The 20,663-nt window shown below is 35.9% G+C and overlaps 2 protein-coding genes across 5 annotated transcripts in view; one reads left to right on the forward strand and one right to left on the reverse strand.

The window, feature by feature from the left end:
- Positions 1–17,083, reverse strand: part of LOC123675148 — a 31,359-nt gene extending 14,276 nt beyond the window's left edge. For 2 of the 4 annotated variants that reach the window (XM_045610430.1, XM_045610429.1), the window contains exons 1-9: positions 16,821–17,083; positions 16,501–16,695; positions 16,190–16,396; positions 15,878–16,084; positions 15,554–15,772; positions 15,249–15,498; positions 14,380–14,605; positions 14,187–14,323; positions 5,324–5,381 (exon numbers count right to left, since the gene is read on the reverse strand). In XM_045610430.1, the coding sequence (XP_045466386.1) occupies positions 5,324–5,381; positions 14,187–14,323; positions 14,380–14,605; positions 15,249–15,498; positions 15,554–15,772; positions 15,878–16,084; positions 16,190–16,396; positions 16,501–16,695; positions 16,821–16,885 (1,564 nt within the window). In that variant the 5' untranslated portion in view covers positions 16,886–17,083. The remainder of the gene's footprint in view (positions 1–5,323; positions 5,382–14,186; positions 14,324–14,379; positions 14,606–15,248; positions 15,499–15,553; positions 15,773–15,877; positions 16,085–16,189; positions 16,397–16,500; positions 16,696–16,820) is intronic. The other 2 variants (XM_045610431.1, XM_045610432.1) reach the window with 2 other exon arrangements.
- Positions 17,084–17,197: 114 nt separating this feature from the next.
- LOC123675149 (myb/SANT-like DNA-binding domain-containing protein 4) lies at positions 17,198–20,394 on the forward strand. Its single transcript, XM_045610433.1, has 4 exons — positions 17,198–17,262; positions 17,326–17,612; positions 18,147–18,480; positions 19,333–20,394. Exons 2-4 carry the CDS (start codon positions 17,406–17,408, stop codon positions 19,572–19,574), a joined length of 783 nt encoding a protein of 260 aa, XP_045466389.1. The 5' UTR covers positions 17,198–17,262; positions 17,326–17,405; the 3' UTR covers positions 19,575–20,394.
- The last annotated feature ends 269 nt before the right edge of the window (positions 20,395–20,663 follow it).

Consider the following 20,663-nt stretch of genomic DNA (forward strand, 5'->3'; position numbering starts at 1 on the left):
AATGAATAAATCGATAATTTTAAGCAATATTGCAGAAGTAGTAATGTTGAATTATCGAATTAGGAAGTCTTAATATGAATATCATGATTTAATTCTCCTAAAGTACCTATGATATTCAAAAATTACAAATTATCCTGTGGCGACCGTAACTCCGGTTCAAAAACCCGATGTTTTGCCCCGTATCACGTGGACTCCGATTGTTCATCTTTGTCAAACTAGTGCAATGCGTATTAGCTCTATTTCTCTCTAATGCGCGTTTCCATTCCTAACACCAAAATAGAAGCATAGACATGTGTTATTAGTTCAATGCGTCGCATATTTCGGCAAATCCACACCGGTGCAGAGCGTGCGGTGTAAGGTGTGAAAGAATGATACATCACCTGAGGAGCGAGCATGTTGAACGATGATGGTATCGAATAATAAATGTGTTTTGTGATAAAAAAAGAACAATTTCGTCGATTGAAATAGGCATCTGAAATTAAGAATGCAGCGCCAAGGTGAGCAGACGTAGAACTATAAATGTTGACATTGTCCGAATTGATCATACCACGTTACCCTTAAATTATTACAGTCCCAATAAAATATTACAAATGCTAATGTACTGAATATTTTTAGGGATACTACAGAAAGTCATATGTCCTTTTTTATTTATTTAAATATATAATAAATGAAATAAATTTATATATAACTATGCTTTTTAAAACTAATCATATTGATACCTATTTATCCAATTATATTATGGTTTGACTAATGAAAATTCAATTGAAAATATTTCACTTATGAAATGCATTCATTTCATTCAGTAATTCATCTTGAAAATATATTCCGCATATTATACCACTATTCTGAAATAAAAGAGTAGAGAAGTATTGTTTTTTTTTTTATCTTGTAAACTGAAAAGGTTAAGAGTTTAAGAGTAGCTTTAGCTAATCTTCGCCTTTTCGTTGCAAATGTATGTACATTTGTTGAATAAAGCCGATTTATTATTATTATTATTATCATCAGTATGCCTTGGAAAAAATATTTAGAATTTCATAGTACATGTCCTATTTCTAAGGAATTTTTCCAATATTGTGTAAAGGTACATTAGTTTTGAAGACTTCAAAATAAAAAATTCAGCATGATCTTTTGATTAACTATTATAAATTATTTTTTTGAGAAATCAATTTATAAACAACTAGACCATTTGCTGCTACTAATTGGGAAATGTTGTATTATTTTCAAATAATCTAATTCCTTAAAAATCTGTGTTCTGCAAATAATTCTAATATGTGAAAACATTCAAAACATTTTGGCATGTTTTTCTGTATTTTAGGAAAATCATCTCAGAACTCTACTCAAAATGGGTAGCATTTCATAAATGTATCTTTGGCACAATTCTTGTGAAATGCCAAAAAAAAAGAGATAATGTCACATATTATGTAAGATCACATTTCAATTTTGTTAGTACTAAAACAATACGCTGATTGTTGAACGATGTGATCTTTTATCACTGTAAACAGATTGTAATGCTTCTACTTTTGTATCTGATAACTTTATATTATTGAGACCAGTAAAACTGTTTAGAGCACTATCTGTTGTTATCAGGTCACACAAAGAAAAAACTTTAGGAGTATTCATTTGCACTTCAAAATTCTTTGAAAGTTTTAGGCTCATTTTAATCAGGCTGTAATAGACCTGCAACTTCGATTTCAACTTGGGAAGAAGTTTGTACAGCAGGTTTGATTTCTTCACAAGAGCATTCTTCAACAAGTTTTCTTTGTTGATACTTCTTTGTCTGAATCTTTCAGATCTACTAATAGAACATTCAGGTTCTTCCTTTGTGGTAGTAGATCCATAAGGAAGATTTCTGGAAGGCACATCAGTCTTTTTCAAAAACTTTCTTTGTGTAGAACTGGAATCTGTAAACGATTATCACCATGAATATAACCTAAAATTTCATGTATAATCCGTGCTTACCTCGATAAAATGCAGGGAATATACTTTTAAATCTCATGTCACTGGTTTACCGATTTTGAATTTCAGTTGCCAAGCTTTTTGTCGATCTATCAGCACTTTACTCCCTAATTTCCCTTCCACACAAACATGATAGTTATTACCAGTTTGAGAAAAAGCATGGAAATTAATATTTGAACTTTGTTTTTCCCAGGAAGAACACCGAGGAAATGAACAATAGTGATTCGAATCTCTCATAACCTTTAAAATGATTTAAAAATTTGTAGAATATCACACAAACACAAAGCAGAATGCAAGAACCTCAGAGGAATGAAAAGGACTGACTACCTCTGAGGCAAGAACCATGTCAACATTTTCAGTAACTCTGATTGTCACCAGGTGGCGTAGCGCTTTTATTGATTCGTCTATTGGGTATGATCAGACTAGATTTAATTTGGCTCCTCATGGTATCAGGATGTATTCTACATAATGTGTTCATCTTGGAAGGAGATAATACTGAAGATATTCTTAATAAAGAAGTTGGAAATTTTGATGACATCAAAAATATGCATAATGATTCGTAGAACCAATTAGAAGAGAAAAAGTAGTTTTTTTTCCAAAAGTCTCAGATTCATGCATGGTGCTCAAAGACAACCAATGCATGTACTTATTTTCAAACCAATCCTTAATTTCTAATTTCTTGATTCAAAGCTAAATACGATCTACCGGATTTCAAGAGAAATTTAATATAATCAAAAAAGTCATGAATTCTAATATCTGTAATTCCCAGTTCAATCTGCTCTATAAAGATATATTCATTTCATTTTGAGAAGACTCCAATTTTCATTTGTATTGTCCCGAATATAAAACTTGTCTGTGTTCGATATAACCTCGAAATCAAAAATTCCTATCCCACAGAATTCGGCTTACTTATTTTGTTCGTTTTCATGTTAATATTATTGTGATCTATGGTCCACAGTTCGCACCGTTTTCCGCCTATCTAGACGGTGTGAAAGGTTGAGCACCGGTGTAATCGGTTAACATTTACCGAAAGCAGAACAGTGCAGACGGTGTGATTTGAGGAACGCTTAGGGAGCTTGAGGTGGAAATGGTGCGAACCATAGACAAATAAAGATCTTTCATTTCTCTATGGTGCGAACCGTGTGGCATATACCGAACGCAGTAATGGTGGATTTAAGCACCACTCCTAAGAACTAAGACTAAACCAAGAACTAAGAATTGAACGCTAACAAATCAATGGGGGCGTTTATGCGCGTTTCCTAAGAACTAACACAAGCAGGTCAACTTTTAACTGAGAACTAGGGGCTCAGGTAAAATATAGAAGTGCGCGTGCACCGCATAGAATTTCAATATTAACGAGTACCAGTTTCTATCATTTTATGTTCCTTTATACGTTTATCGATGAAAAGTATTAGGTGTATTTGAGAATATTAAATTTAATTTTTTCACAGTCAATATCATTGTAAAACATCAAAGTATAGAACGAATAGAAAGTAGTTCGAGTACGTGCGCATGCCTTAACTAAGAACTAACAAGAGAGTGCATAAACGCAACTGAATTCTTAGGTTTAGTTCTTAGCACATCTTAGTTCGTAGTTCTTAGGAATGGTGCATAAACATAAACCCACCATAAGTGGCGACATAATTCACGAATTCAATGAGTAATTATAAATTATTTTAAAATTCGAAACGTACGATTCAAATTCCGTTATCTGTCAATTTTCGTAACAGTCACACCAACTGCCATGATATAATAGAAAAATCACTAGGATGTATAATCTGAATTATTCATTGAATTTCGACAATATTTTACAAAACTTGACTGAAATAGAGAAAATATCGTCTAATACTCGTTGCAGAAGGCAATTCCAACACGAATACAACACTCATTCCGCTCCCTCGTCGCTCGTTTTCGAATTTCGCATTTGTGTTGTAATAGGATCCCATTCTGCAACTTCTTTTAGAATAAACTACTATGCTCCTATTCAAAGATTCCTCTGAATATGGGATCTCTACATGGTCTATCTTTATTTGGAACTTTGTTAGGAATGAATAGACACACCAGTTAACATTTCAAATAAAATCATATTAGAATATCTTTATGAATGAAATCATATATGCAGGCTTGGTTAATCGATCGTCTAGAGGTATGATTCGATTACCTGGCCTTTCGTCTTTTTCTCCGTGACTTTGTTGGATTTGTAATAATTAAACTCTTTTTGAATTATTTACATCTTTTTACAAAGCCACAATTATACAGTACAAACTCAGTATTGAGAAGATCCTAATAACGTCCTAATTACAAGTTTCTCACTACGGTACTGAATTTCGTCTTTAACTCTAGTTTTAATTACCCGAAACGTCTTCGATTATCACGTCTTTGTCGTACTTCAAGTTTTCGGTAGTCTCGTCTTTGATTTGTTCGCGACTCTTCTTAATCTAGTTCGCGAACCGTCTTTTCGTCTTAAGTTTCAACCGACAGAACTTACTCTTACTTCGACTTAGACCGAACTTTTCTCGTCTACGTCTTAACTTGAACTCTACCCGTCTTCGACTTAATTTGAACTGACACTCTGACGATTGGAACTTACCCTGTCTCGAATATCGACCTCCCTTCTTTCGGCTTGACCACACCCTTAGGGAAAGTACCATCCCCTAGTCCAATAAGAATTTTGCCGTACCGCCCACAAAGATCTTCGCGGATTCCTGGAAATCGAATATTCTCGAAGGACAAGAACCTCATACACAGATGTGACACATCTGGTACGACCGTGTTGTCTTCGAACTTTCTCAACCCCCCAATAAATCTCTTCAAGATTTACAACTCCATGACATATCTTCGACACCTCGAAGAATTACACATCCTTTTTACATTATATGTACAATAACAATTCGTTCCCTGTAAATTCATTGAAACTGTCATGCCCTTGACACTTGAAAAAACTAATAGGTCTCCAAGCATCCGGTTGACCATCGCAATTATTTACAGGGAACAATAACTGGATCCTACATATATTTTTCAATATCTCTCTATTGAACAAAATACTACTTTTTAAATGATTCTTAGTGTAGTGGCTCTGTCTGCCTGAGATGTCGTTATGGGCTTCACGTCACAATTTAGTGGTGCCCCGGGGAGTATATAGAATCCTTAGAACGAAGGCGCACCTTCAAATTTGACTCGAGAACGACTCACATCTACATGTGTGAAATCATTCAGTCAGTTTGAGAGAAAACATTAAAATAAAAAATCATGTTATAAATACATTTTTTAGAATCTTCATTATCTTTTTCATCGAGGCATGTTATCCAAATTTACTACCCTGCTGGGCTCATGAAATTTCGTGACCCTGATTGAAATAAATACATACCTGAAATTAGGTCATCTTCCATACAGGTGATCGTACTGCTACTTCGTGTAGGATGATACTGAAAAAGTTTCGATAAATTAAATTGCCGAATTTAATTTCAAAAGTGAAACTAAATAATTAATTATTTGAAAATTAATTCGCACCATTTGGCTTGTAGGGAATCTATCGATTCCCTCGAAAATATTCCGTCCGAGAACGAAAATCTTAAAAACAGAAGAACTCGGTGTAAAAACTTGGAATAATCAAAGCCACACCCCTTAGGGATCCGTAGAAAGGCGTTGTGAATGGCGAATAGAAAACAGCCTGAATGCCCATAAAACTCGGCATTTCAGGGAGAATAATTAAACAGAGTTCAGACCATTCTACAAGAAACTACGACTTCCACAGATGTTCCACACTTGCACCGACAACAAGAAGATTGAAGAATATCACATCTGTTCCCGACCGGCGAAAAAAACTACCTGCGACCGAGCCACAACGACCCAAGCGTCCAGCGACCCTAAGAATCTAGACAAATACTCATCTTCTTCAAACGCTTTTAGTGGGTTGAAATAAATCGAATACGTATTTTTTATCCCGTTCTTTTATTTCCCTAAATTCCTTGGCAGTGAACTACTTGATAGTCACCGTATAAGGACTACAACCCACAAATTGGTGACCCCGACGTGATTTGAAGAAGAAGCGAATCCCGAAGAAAAATGCCACAAGAAACCGAAGTATCAAGAGTCGCCGTCCGGATGCCAGAATTTGTCGTCACCGATCCTGAGTTATGGTTCGCTATGGCTGAAGGAAGTTTCCACAGCGCGGGGGTGACACAGGACCGGACTAAGTTTGGATATATTGTGGGTGCCCTACCAGCTAAGTACGCAACGGAGGTGAAGGACATTATATTGAATCCACCTACCGACGAGGCCTTCCACAAATTGAAGACGGAGCTAATTCGACGTCTAAGTGCCACACAAGAGGAGAAGACCCGACGCCTCCTGGAGCGAGAAGAAATGGGAGACTGTAAGCCCTCACAGTTTCTTCGTCATTTACAGAGCCTTGCTGATCCAGCCGTTCCGGAGAGCCTCATGAAATCCCTCTGGATGAACCGTCTACCCAGAAGTGTCCAGGTGTCGTTGGCCATTGTGCAAGACAGCAGCCTCCAAGAGTTAGCTGTCCATGCAGACCACATCATGGAAGCAATCCGACCCCCCGTACAACGGGTGAACGAGACAACCAGCATCGAGGCCATCCTCAGTGCCAAGTTTGCCCAGCTCACACTCAGACTCAACCAGGAGATAGCAACCCTGAGAGCTGAACTGGCAGCCCAAGCAGTCCGATCCCGGAGAGACAGGAGCAGAGGCCACTCCCAGCATCGTCCAAGAAGTCTTAGTCGAGGCCGACAGCCAATCGACGGTAAGTGCTGGTATCATTGGAGATTTGGAGCCAGGTCCACTAGATGCAGACAGCCCTGTAACTACGCCTCGGGAAACGAGGGGGGCCTTCACTAGGAGCGACCAGTGATCCCAGCCCATCGACGCGCCGCCTGTTCATCACCGATAGGGACTCCAAGCTGCAGTTCCTGGTCGACACTGGAGCAGATCTGTGCGTCTTCCAACGAAGTGCAGTCCACGGTACTATGATGGGGATTTCGTCATCGCCGCTGCTGAATTTATTTTTTATAGATTGCTGGGAAGTAATATGTGCATAGTCCAAGGAGGTTATTCCAATTCAATTGATTTATTTTGATATAATCTGATGTTCAGCTCTATTCTGTAACTTTAAATCGAATAGAGATAGATGGTATATTTCGAATAGAAATACACCCGTCGATTCTCAATTGCTATTCTGTAACTCAAGTTGATTACGATCATCGAAATACGAGGCGTGTATTTAACGTAAGGTCTCCTTTTATTTTTTTCACATTAAATAACATTTATTTACTAAGTTTTGTACATTGCTGTAAAGCTTGAAATCTAAGCTATTTTTCTACGTAATCGCTATTCACTTCGATGATCTTCCTCATTCGTACGACAAACTTTTGTATCCCCCCCTCGAAGCACGATCCCGCCGCCTCGCGCAAGAACGAAATTTCATTCCTCCTAGATGTTTTTTAAGAGCAGGAAACATGTGGAAGTCACTAGGGGCGACGTCAGGACTGTAAGGAGGGTGGTCCAACACATCCCAACTAAATTCCGTAATGAGTGACGTTGTTTTGTTGGCCACATGAGGACGCGCGTTGTCGTGACAATTTTAGGTATAGCAGGTTATTCACCAAAATTGAATGAATAGAGTCTCTACTGCACACATCTTGGAGTTTTTCGGCCAACTCATTGAAAATTCACAGAAAATTCTCCACACCATTTTCGAACGTTTTTCACGTCCATACATTTCTCACCATACACTTCTTCCAATTGACGATGAATTTCTATAGGTGGAGTTTTTTTTTAGTGCAAAAACTTAATGACTGAACGTAAAAAGGATTATGACAACATATTAAAAGAAGAAAAACAAAAAAAAATTGAATGCAGACTACAGGCTTCAGAAAATAAAAATATATGCCTTTGGCAAACAGTGAAAGAATTAAGTGGACAGAACACAGGAACAGTTAAAATGCCAAATTCTCAAAATATGGATGATTTGGCAGAAAAGTTCAATGAATATTTCTCAACTATGGCAAGAAACCAAGTTGAAGACAAGGCAAAGATGAAATTCCAACATAATATTCCATACCAGGAAAATTCCTTTAAATTGCGTCAAATAAACAGCGAAGGACTACTGTCAACTGTCCGCCAATTGAAAAACAAGAGCAGTAGTGGCATCGATGGTGTACCGATGTATGTTGTAAAAGAGTGCATGACTGAGATAGCTGAGGCATTAACTTACATAATTAACAACTCTCTGAAATATTATGTTTTTCCTGACCAACTGAAGCAAGCCAAAGTAAAACCAATTTATAAGAGGGGACGAAGATAATATGGAGAACTACAGGCCCATAAGTGTTTTGCCATCTTTTTCTAAAATATTTGAACTAGTCGTATGCAAGCAACTAACAACATTCTTACTTAAAGAGGACATTTTATCGTCTACTCAGCATGGGTTTATGAAAGGAAAGTCTACTGCAACCGCTGTATTCAACTTCATCAAAATCATACTGGAGTCCTTAGAAGAAACAAACAGTGTAATGGCACTGTTGCTTGACCTATCAAAGGCTTTCGACACATTAAGCCAGTACGTTCTAAGAAAATTGGAGGCATATGGTATAAGAGAAGTGGAGTTGGAATGGTTCAGATCCTACCTCTCATCTAGAACCCAGAGAGTCAAATCCAATCGAGATCGATCTGGCCATACCCCAGGGTAGTATATTGGGTCCCATCATTTTATCCTTTTCATAAATGACCTCCACAATGAATATAACTGCCAAGCGGAAGTTGATGTGATAAACTATACTGATGATACAGATATTATTGTAAAAGGAAACACATACCAAGAAGCTGTCAAACTAGCAGAATGCAGCCTTAAAAGAGCAGAAGATTGGTTTTGTTCGAACAAACTGTGTATGAACACAAATAAGACAACAGCAATTTTATTCAAGACTCCCCAAAGTAGATTTGACACTCCACAGAATATGAACTTGGGACATCTGACGCTAGATTTTACCAAACACTCAAATCTTTTGGGACTTTAGATAGACGACACCTTGAATTGGTCTGAACACATTACAGTTTTGTGTGGCAAATTGAGCAATATCTGCTACTCTCTACTGCTGCTCAATAAAAACTATTCATCATGCTGTATTTGAGTCGAAACTCCGGTATGGCATCATGTTCTATGGATCATCTGCCCAGATCGAGAGAGTACTATGTCTGCAAAAAAGAGCCCTCAGAAAAATGCTGAAAATATATAGCAGAGAATCCTGCAGGGGAAGGTTCAATGAATTTGGAGTTCTGACGACACCAGCTATTTACATCCAGGAGTGCCTCATCTTTGTCCACAAAAATAAACACCTCTTTGAAACCAAAACCTGCGGCCCATATGATACCAGAACAACACAATTAAAATATCCCCGCCATAGATTAACCATCACTGAAAAGGGTCCCGAGTACAGATGCGTGAGATTTTACAATAGTTTACCAGCCCAACTAAGAACCATACCTGACTTAAAAAATTTTAAGAAGAGCATATATGAAATTCTATTAGACATTGAGCCATATTGTATTGAGGAATTTCTCGAGTATGTTTCAAAGTAAATTTGACTCAATTTCATTTCAAGTTTGTGAACTTTATTTCAAATAAAGATTATTATTATTATAACTCCCACCTGGAGGGAGCGACAACCGGCACTTCCATTGCAAATGGCTGCTACGTCAAGACTGAGCGTCCTAATGAGCTCTACCAGGTGTCGATTGGTGAAGGGGGGCCTAACGTATACAACAGTGTTGCCGGATTTCATCTAGCGCTACTTGCGGCGATACAATGGCCTTGAAGACCATACTTTGAATACACGCCTCGTATGTGATAGTTATCGAATAGAGATGGTTCCGATTGCCTAGACCCAGTCGGAGTTCCATTCCAAGATCGTAATTTTCAGGGGGGCGTGCGTTTTGTCACTGAAGTCATTCGTTACATTCAAATTCTGATGAATTCTGATTCTTGATAGATAATTACTGTGAATATCAATTACTAATTACATTTGGCGATAGAAGAAGAATTGGAATAGTAACAGTTCAAAATAGAAAGTCGCGAACTTAGGGAAACTAGTAATTGAGAAGTCTAAAACATTTTAGACTTCACACATGTCGTCCTGATCAGTTGCTGTAAATGAAGACGGATCTTTCGGAAATGCAAACATTTCTCACATTCTTCTGAGCATCCCAGGGGAGCATGCCCGCCTCGTTAGTTAGTCTTACTATAGATACTAAACCAGACTAAACAGACTTCATTTTTATGCTAAAATTTTAAATAAAACAGAAATTATTACTTGGAAATTTTATTGATGAATGGCAGGTCAAAAATAACTTAATTCTTCAATATTGAAGACTTCAACTATCTCATAATAAACTACCTAATAAATAATTATGAATTGATACATTTGCACTACATAGCATTTGTATTTCAATTTCTATACATACAAGAGCGTTGAAATAAAGTTTGGGATTGGTCGAGTTGACTTATCTATCCAAATTTCTTCCACAAGGGCTCATTTTTGGTCTGGAACAAATCTGCTCTGGTACCTACCTTTATTAATTTACTTCGACAATTTATTTTTCCTCTCGCCTTCTGAGATGTCATAAAAGACCAGCCCTGTTGCCTCCAAAAGCGAATTAGGTCAACAAGAACACAAAAGCTACAAATGTCAAATCTGTGCATGTCTCAAAATTTTATTTTTCGGTTCCTTCAATTTTAACTAATTCTTGCAATAATTGATTGGAATAGATACTGTATTCAGTCACCCTAAACTTTCAAAAATTAGAAAACTATAAAAAAAATCCACAAACTACACTTCACAAAAGCCAATATTTTGCTTCCAGCAACCATTTTTTTTTTTAAATTAGAAGGTTTAACAGCCTTTTCTGTATTTTATATCAGGGCGACTTTAGTAATTATTCAGAGTAAGCCTGGGAAATATCGCTCTGATCGAGATGACATTTTCCAGACTTACCAAATTTGAGGTGTAGCTTACGAATCAGCTGTGAAAAAACTGCAATCGCGTTAGGTTTTCCAAAAACAATTTTTTCACCATGGTGACTCACTTATTTCTTATATATGTACAGTGCATCCCATTTTGGGTGAGACAGCCAGGTTTCTCGCTTGTTATTTAAGATAGAGCCTTGCGATATTCACGTTCCTGTCCTACTTTTTCGTGAAACTCAAGTTGGTCTAATCAGATTTTGCATAACTGTTTCCGTTCAAGAGATACAGGGTGATTTTGGAAATTGATACTTTTCGGACCCCTCCTTTATCTCCGAAGTTATCAGAAATAATGCTGAGGTAAAAACTACGTCTGAATCAGAATTCTGCGTAGAATCCAGTGGCGTACTCAATTTTTTTTTTCGGGGTATGGTCTTAAAGATTCAACACAAACCTATATTTTTTTTTAATGGAACACCATGTATATCATTACTTCCTTGAATTCGTTATTTTTTTCCCTTCAAAATGATGTATGATACTATGTAGGTAGGAGGTTCAAAAATGTTAAAAAAACACTAAAACATCAAATAATGAAGATTTTTTGTTAATGGGCAATGGATTTCCTATATAAAAGAAGAATCAATAATAGTAACAATAATTCATAGCGATGACGGCTAGATCAGATTGGTTTTTTCCCTCCAATACCTACTTGATAAAATATTGCTCCCAAAGGCATAGTAGCCATAATAACAACAAAGATGTTTGTATCATCAATGACCTACTACTTTTAAAAATCGAAAGTAGTAATCCTCTTATTGATACATAGGAAATTCATGGCCCATTTACAAAAAATCCTCATTATTTGATGTTTTAGTGTTTTTTATCATTTCTGAACATCCTACTTACATAGTCTTATACATCATTTAGAAGGGAAAAAATATCGAATTCAACGAAGTAATGATATATAGGGTGTTCCATTAAAAAAAATATAGGTTTGTGTTGAATCTTCAAAACCATACCCCGAAAAAAAATATTGAGTACGCCACTGGATTCTACGCAGAATTCTGATTCAGACGTAGTTTTTACCTCAGCTTTATTTCTAATAACTTCGGAGATAAAGGAGACGTCCGAAAAGTATCAATTTCCAAAATCACCCTGTATCTCTTGAACGGAAACAGTTGTGCAAAATCTGATTAGACCAACTTGAGTTTCACGAAAAAGTAGGACAGGAACGTGAAAGCCGCAAGGCTCTATCTTAAATAACAAGCGAGAAACCTGGCAGTCTCACCCAAAATGGGATGCACTGTACACTGTTGATTTGTGGAGATATTCGCCCAACATTTAATATCAATTATGTTTTACGCAATTTCCAACATCATTATATCCAAAAAACCTAAGGAATTGTTATTTATTTTCGTTCGAATTCGCCCATGTGAATTTCCATAATGACATATAGGATACGATCCGTTTGCGCTATTGCCGATTCCAACAGATTTCAGATGGTCTAAGAATGTCAAAGATTGACAAAAATATATGTGTCATAGGTATCAACTTGTAAAATGAATTTACTTATTCATTAAAATTATAATTTATATGAGAAGCTTAGGTTACATTAGGTTTGGTTCATTTATCACGAAAAGTCTTAGCACTTCTTTGTTAACTTTTTCCAACACATTACGTAATGTATTTATATCGAAAACAGCTGATTTGACCATATCCTTTCCTGTCAAAGGTGGCTAGTGGTCTTTGCTGGCTAACTTTTCCAACTACATATATTATTTGTATTATTTGTAATTAAAATAGTAGAACAAAGCATGACGTAATGGAATATGTGTTGGAAAAAGTTAACAAAGATGGGCCTAATAATTTTATTAATACATTAACCTAACCTTCTCCTATGAATTAAAATTTTAATGAATAAGAAAATTTATTATAAAAGTTGATATGACATATATTTATCTGTTGGAACTGGCAACAACGCTAACGAATGGCGAGTTGATCGCATCTTATATGCTATTATGGAAATTCAAGATGGACGACTTCAAAGGAAAATATATGTTGGAAAATGCGTAAAATATGATTGATAGTAAATATTGCGCCTTGCAAATAAACCACAAATCAACAGTGTTTAAGGGGAATGAGCGGGTGAAAAATATCAATTTTTTTATTTTGGAAAAATCAAATACGATTGCGTTTTTTTTTAAGTGGATTCGTAATCTACACCTCAAATTCGGTATGTGTGAAAATAGTATATTGTGAAACAAGTGGGGAAAGTCCAACTTTTCTCGCGAGTGTGGAAGTTTGTGGCACGAGCCTAAAAGGCTAGTGCCGCAAACACACGAGCGAGAAAAGGAATTTTCCTACAACTGCTATGGAAAGTAGCGTATTCTCCACAGCTTACTCAATTTCAAAACTATTTGTTGCTCATACTGTGGGAAATATTATTCCCCACGGCACTTTGCCCACACCTCGCTTGGTAGACCAATGAAATTGGGCTTTTGAGTCGTTTCTATGGAAACGCAATAAATTAGCACATACTGTCAACGGAGGCCATTTTGATTTGAATCAAGTCCATTACTTGAATTATTGAAATTTGTGCAGTTGTAGGAAAAGGAAAGTGTGCAACATGTGGAGAAAGTCCTTTTCTCGCTCGTGTGTTTGCGGCACTCTCCTTTCAGGCTCGTGCCACAAACTTCCACACTCGCGAGAAAAGCTGGACTTTCCCCACTTGCACAATATACTTTTCCTATAACTGCACGAATTTCAATAATTCAAGTTATGGACTTGATTCCAATCAAAATGGCCTTCGTTGACAGTACGTGCTTATTTATTGCGTTTCCATAGAAACAACTATCAAAAGCCCAATTTCATTGGTCTACCAAGCGAGGTGTGGGCAAAGTGCCGTGGGGAATAATATTGGGCAAAGTGCCGTGGGGAATAATATTGGGCAAAGTGCCGTGGGGAATAATATTTCCCACAGTTTGGGCAATACATAGTTTTGAAATTAAGTAAGCTATGAAGAATACGCTACTTTCCATAGCAGTTGTAGGAAAACTTCATTTCAATCAGAGCATTATTTGTCATTAATGGCTTACTCTGAATAATTCCCGCGATTTTCATTATGACCAACCTTCTTGGATTCAAAGGACATTGACAATACTTCAGTTGTTTACCACATCATTTCCTATGGCGGTACCATGAAATTAAAGTAGTTGATTAAATACGGGGATTAATCATCATTTTATACCTTTTCAGTAATTTGAAGTTTCTTCCTATTCCTTCCTCTATTGAATCTTCCTATATCTGACGCCGTTTTTGTATATCCCATACTTATAGACGGTACCCAGTCAGGATTGCGATCATCTTCCAAACCTGCTGGTTTTCCTGAGAGAATTTATGAATATTGAATCAGTAAACTTTCAAATAATAGATGCCTTTACCTGTAACGAAATGCTTTGAACATACTACAGCATTTTTCAATTTCTTTTCCGTTAAATCAGCTCTTCTGATAGCTGATAGCCATTTTTCTCTCCGTAACTTTGAAAGCTCATTCAAAACCTTTTTATGGGTAAAATTGAGTATGGCAGGTATTCTAAAGAATTTAACATTGTCACGAGGTCTTCTATTACCACAATCAACCACGCAACAAAACGATGGCATATTGATCTAGAAAAAAAAAAAGAAGAAATACTGAAATAATTATTTGAAACCCAGTTTGTTTGCACCACAGCCTCCATAATTCAGCATCAGCTGATCGTGACCATAGAGACATACTTAGACCACAGAATCACAGACTCTTTCCTTTCTTTGTCTATGGTCTCTGCTATGGAACGAACGAAGGATTATAGACAAAGGAAGGAAAAGACTGACGACTATACAGAATGATTGTAAAGTGCTTTGACAAACTTCAGGAGGTGCCTCCTCCTGGTTAATATTTTAATATGATTGTCCAAATAAATATATGTGCGGAAATGTTTCGTTTCCAAGATACAAGTACTGCGTTCTGGAAGTTCCTAACGTTTGCACCGTGCGAACCAGGGAGTTGAAACTGTGGATTCTATAACCAATTGACTTTCTGCCTTAATTCTATCACATTCTTCAAACACCTGATTAATTTTCCGAACTGGCAACATAGCTACGAATTCGACGTAAAGCTCAATAATCTCTCAAGGTCACTTGTAGATTCGGCATGGCAATATTACCATTTTCAGTTTCAGAAATTAAGTTATTTCAAATTTAATGATTTTCGTGTTCTGATTACAATTTATGAAAAATATACAAATAATAACAAATAAAATATTCTACTTACATTTAATAATGCATTTACCATATCTTCTTCCACCAGGAAATTGTGTTGAATATTTTTCATCACTTCTTGTAATTTTGTCATGGGTGATTTAAGGCGTTTCACTTGATTTGTTAATAGTTTATTTTTGGTCTTCAAATCGGACAGAATTCTTTGAGATAATTCAAAGTATTTTTTTCGCAGCATAGGGTTTTCCAAATGACGATGTGTATAGTCTCCCATATAGCGGGGATTTGAGAAAAACCGTTTCTTCCTAGAAAAGTAGAATTTGAAAATGGATTCTAGTTTTTTTTTTCAAAATATCTTACTCTATTTTAGAGATTCTGTGTTCTCCAGGGAAAGAAGTGGCACTAGAGCTAAATGATGCACATTTTGAAGGAGAGGTTGAAGCCAGCACTTCTTCTGAATCATTGGTAGTTAGAGTGTCAAATCGCAATAGTTTTTTTGATGTAGATTGTATTTTAAAATCAGATAGAGATTCTGTAGAGTCATGTTCTTCAATACTTCCATTCCCTTCTGAGTAAGTCCTACAAATTGCTTTATGTTATATAGTAATATTATGAAGAAGATTTTCATTACAAGGAATTAATGAATATCACAAACTATGAAGAAAAGTTTTCGTTACAACTTACTGAGGTATTTCCAATTCAATTGCAGAAGGCAAACCTTCTTGGATAATCCTCTTCCTTATGTTCTTAGTGCCACAAGAGCTAGATGATGCACATTTTGAAGGAGAGGTTAAAGTAGTTGAAGTGTCAAATCCCAATCGTTTTTTTGATGGTGATTGTGTTGTTGTTGAGTGCTGTTCTTCAATACTTCCATTGCCTACTGAGTAGGTCCTACAAATTGCTTTATGTTATATTGTAATATTCTGAAGAAGATTTTCATTGCAAGGAATTAATGAATATCACAAACTATGAAGAAAAGTTTTCGTTACAACTTACTGAGGTATTTCCAATTCAATTGCAGAAGGCAAACCTTCTTGAATAAGCCTCTCCTTTATGTTCTTAGTGCCACTAGAGCTAGATGATGCACATTTTGAAGGAGAGCTTAAAGTAGTTGAAGTGTCAAATCCCAATCGTTTTTTTGATGGTGATTGTGTTGTTGTTGAGTGCTGTTCTTCAATACTTCCATTCCCTACTGAGTAGGTCCTACAAATTGCCCTATGTTATATGATATTCTGAGGAAGATTTCCATTGCAAGGAAACATAATAAATATTACAAATTATGAAAAAAAGTTTTCGTTTCAACTTACAGAGGTATTTCCAATTTTAGTGCAGAAGTAGAAGGCAAACTTCCTTGGATAAGCCTCTTCCTTAGGTTTATTATTCGAAAGCAATCTTCAGGAAAGTGATTTGAGCAAAGAAAATATTTTTTTTTCTCTAACATCGGTTGGTTCCAAGAAATTCTCTGCAACCATTTTTCTCGTTCGAGTTGATTCGATGGAAGTCTTAAAAAACATTTATAAGTCTTAAAATAACATATATGTTATTTTATTCAGTTATAATATATTATAACTGAATATATGTTTAAAGGAAAAAATCTGGATTCTGCACGCCTATGGATGGAACTCACCTGTGAAGACTAACTTCACCTCCCGCAATATAAGTGAAACCACACAAAAAACACTTGCTAGGCATGTCTCATATAACTTCTTGTTTTAATTATTTTCATTTATAACCGTTAAAGGTAAACATTAAACATGTAGAATAGGTATATGACCTTGAGCTCCTCGAATCCGCTACGTCAAAATGGTAGCTACGTTGCCAGGTCGAAAAATTAATCAGGTATTTAAAGAAAAGTAAGAAATATTTCACTAATTCTCGCCATCGGTCACGCCAAAAGAGTTTTACAGGGTGCACTCTAACAGGATATAATCTTTCTTCACTAACTTGATAAAAAAATTTATTGGAAAAATGAAACATCCAACAAACTGATATCTACATAATACTGTTTTAGGTCTATGGATACGATACGTTGTGTGTTCTGTGGTGTGCACAATCTGGCGACAAAAACTGTAAAATGACATTATCAACGCATGCTCATTTTATGTAAACATTGTAAACAAATCCACTTGTAGATTCGGCAAGATTAATTAGGAATAACGATGCACGATTACGAATTACATTTAAAGAAAAATTGGGACAGCAACTGTTGAAAATGAAACGTCATGGCAAGAAGAAAACGTCTCCGGAACAACTCACCATTTTGGTGAACTTTATATCGAAAAATAAGGTATTGGTACCTGGTAAAACCAAACCGTTGGAAGATGAGAAGAAGATCTTTGACAATTTGTGGGAAGATTTAACTAAACAGTTAAATTCCATTGGCCAAGGACCTTCAAAAACCTCATCTCAATGGAGAAAGGTACAATTGGTAGTGATTCAAATTCATTTCAATCTATTTACATATGGTTCGTTTATGTACCATTCCTAAGGACTAAGAACTAACAATTGAACGCTAACAAATCAATGAGGGCGTTTATGCATTTTACCTAAGGACTAAGAACTAACACTTTGACTAGAAAGTTGGCCAATTTTTAACTAAGAATTAAGCTCCTAGTTAAAATAATGAAGTTGGCATGTGCCGCATAGATTTTAAATATTAACAAGTACTAGTTTCTATCGTTTCATGTTCCATTATTCGTTTTTATCGATGAAAAGTATTCAGTGTATCTGAAAAAATTTTATTTTATTTTTTCACAATCAATATCAATGTCGAACATCAAAGTATAGAACAAATAGAAAGTAGTTCGAGCATGTGCGCTTTCCTTCACTAAGAACTAACAAGAGAGTGCATAAACGCCACTGAATTCTTGGGTAGAGTTCTTAGTTATTGATTCTAAGTTCATAATTCTTATGAATGGTGCTTAAACCAACTATTAATTATTTTATTTTTCAGACATTTATTGACTGGAAATGTCATACAAAAAAAAAAGCTAGGGATCTTCAAAAAGACAAACAAAAAACAGAAGGGGGAAGTTTCATTACCAAAGGGTTGACTCCAACTGAAGAAAAATTGATTTCTTTTTTAACTTGTATCTCTGAGGAAGGAGCAGACGTTGATGAAGTAGGATTAGGAAATGAAACTGTTGATGTTGAATTTCAGACTGCACATGTATTCGCAGAAATGCCCATTAATCAACAGTCTTCAAAAAGGCCCCATAGTCCTCCTGTTGTTGAGAGAAAAAGGTTATGTACTGATAGTGAAACGCCAAGGACTGAGGAAAAAACAGGTTGGTTTTTCTTCTCTCGATAAAAGAGCTTGAAGTTACTGTATTCAGAACTAGACTGAGGCAGTTATTGTGAATAAGGCTCATTATAGTATGAATGAGTATTTGAGAGATACTCAATACTTGTTTATTTTTGTTCTTCTTAAGTACCTACTTGCACATACATATAGATTGTATTTTTGTTTGTTGTAGTAGTGGCTGAGGTAATAATTTACCTATGTACGGAAAATTTCATCACTATCAGATCATTATGTTTTCTTGTAAATAATTACCGAGAAAACTCCCCTCGCAGTCAATTTTTCACTCCCCGCTATTATTATTATTATTTGAACTGGGGTCGTTTTGCTTCGGTGAGCCTTCCGGGAACTGCGACCATGCAGATCTTTTGTTCACTACCCTACTCATTCATAGAAACCCAGGGAGGTCGTCAACGACGTTAATAAAATTGACAACCTCCCTAGGGGCCTTGGCCATTACCTCTCTGGTATCCAGGACCGGCTTGCCCATGTGAATGGTTCTTAGGCCAGCCAGCTCTGGACACTTGCATATCAAGTGTTCAGAAGTTTCTACTTCCGATCCACAGAGTCTGCAAGTCTCGTCTGCTGACTTACCCATACGGTACAAATGATGTTTGTACCGACAGTGCCCCGTCAGCAGTCCCACCATCACCCGAAGCTCCGCTCGTGACACCCGAAGCTCCGCTCGCTAAGAAAACTTTCACTTAATCCTGGACATTTAAAATATCTGAAGGATAGAGCTTGATCTTGTCCATTTCTTGTGGTCCTTCTGTTATTATTATTATCATTATAAACATTGTATTAGGATTGTTTTATTTGAATATTCTATTTATTCTAGGTAAAGCAAGTAATTTGCAGAAAGCAGATGATGCTTTTCAAGCTGTCAATAAAAACAAGGACAAAAGAATAGAAAAAATATGGCAGACCAATTTTTTGGATGCTATGATAGAATTAGAATTGAAAGAAGTCGAATTGAAAAGGCGTCTCCTAGAAGCTAGGAATAAAACAAAAGAGTTGGAACTTCTAGAAAGGAAATTGAAGCTAGAAGAGGCCAAGTTTACGTCTGAACAAAAAACTTGAATGAAATATCATTACAGAAAGAGTTAAAAGAAATACAATATCTATGGTTAGAACTATTTAGAGGGGGACTACTGAGATTTCAAAAACTGTTAGAAATACAAGGTGGCTTGAATTACAAAAAAAGTTGGTTTGAGAGATAAGTGTGTTGGTGTAAACAGATCCAAAATATCTCCAATGGTTCCGGAGATATCTCCAAAAAACTAAAAATCGAGTTTTATTTTTTTCTTTATAATTAATCTGCTTCTGGAGATAACTTCAAAAAATCCGGTTTGGAACCATTATCAAATATATTTCGTGAAGTTATCTCCAGAAACAAATGAGTTACTCATAAATAAAAACAAGATATCTCGGGAACCATTGAAGATATATTGGATCTTCTTACACCAACCCACTCATCCCTAAATAACGCAACTTTTTTGTAATTTAAGTTTAAGCCACCCTGTACTTCTAATGGTTTTCGATATCCTTGTAGTGCCCTTCTGAATAGTTCTAACCCTAATTCAATTAAAAAACAAATTCTTCATTCTTATAGTAAGCTGATCTAATAATAATAATGTTTATTCAACATAAATAAATATGGTGAGTTACAGAGGTTTTCAATTCTAGAATTAACTATCTGTGCGTAACTGCTCCAATACTTAATAAGGATTTTGGTGTTTATTCACTCCGTGTCATGTGAATTAATTTTACTCTTATTGAATATTCTTTGTGAATAAATAAATAGAAAGTTATTATATTAGTAACATCTTTTCAGTAGAAACTGTTTTTTTATATTTGGCAATTATTTATTCATGATTTAAATAAAACTATTTTATTTACATTGCGTGTTGGTTAATTTCAAGACTTGATTATCACCTAGTGGCAAGAACGTTCATCCAAGTTTAATTTAATTTTTAAATAACGTGTATGAAATATTTCTGGTACCTTCTGAATAGTTACAATGTTTGGCGAGACATACTCGAACCAAGCCAATTTTTTGAGGGGATTGCGTTGTTCCATACTGAGATCACTAATGGAATCGTCAGTTTGGCCAATTGATCTTTGCCAATTTCACATTCCTGAATTTCTATAGCGGAGGACTTTGCCAGA

Source organism: Harmonia axyridis, chromosome 3 (assembly GCF_914767665.1).
Source record: "Harmonia axyridis chromosome 3, icHarAxyr1.1, whole genome shotgun sequence".
In the NCBI taxonomy this organism is placed as follows: Eukaryota; Metazoa; Arthropoda; class Insecta; order Coleoptera; family Coccinellidae; genus Harmonia; species Harmonia axyridis.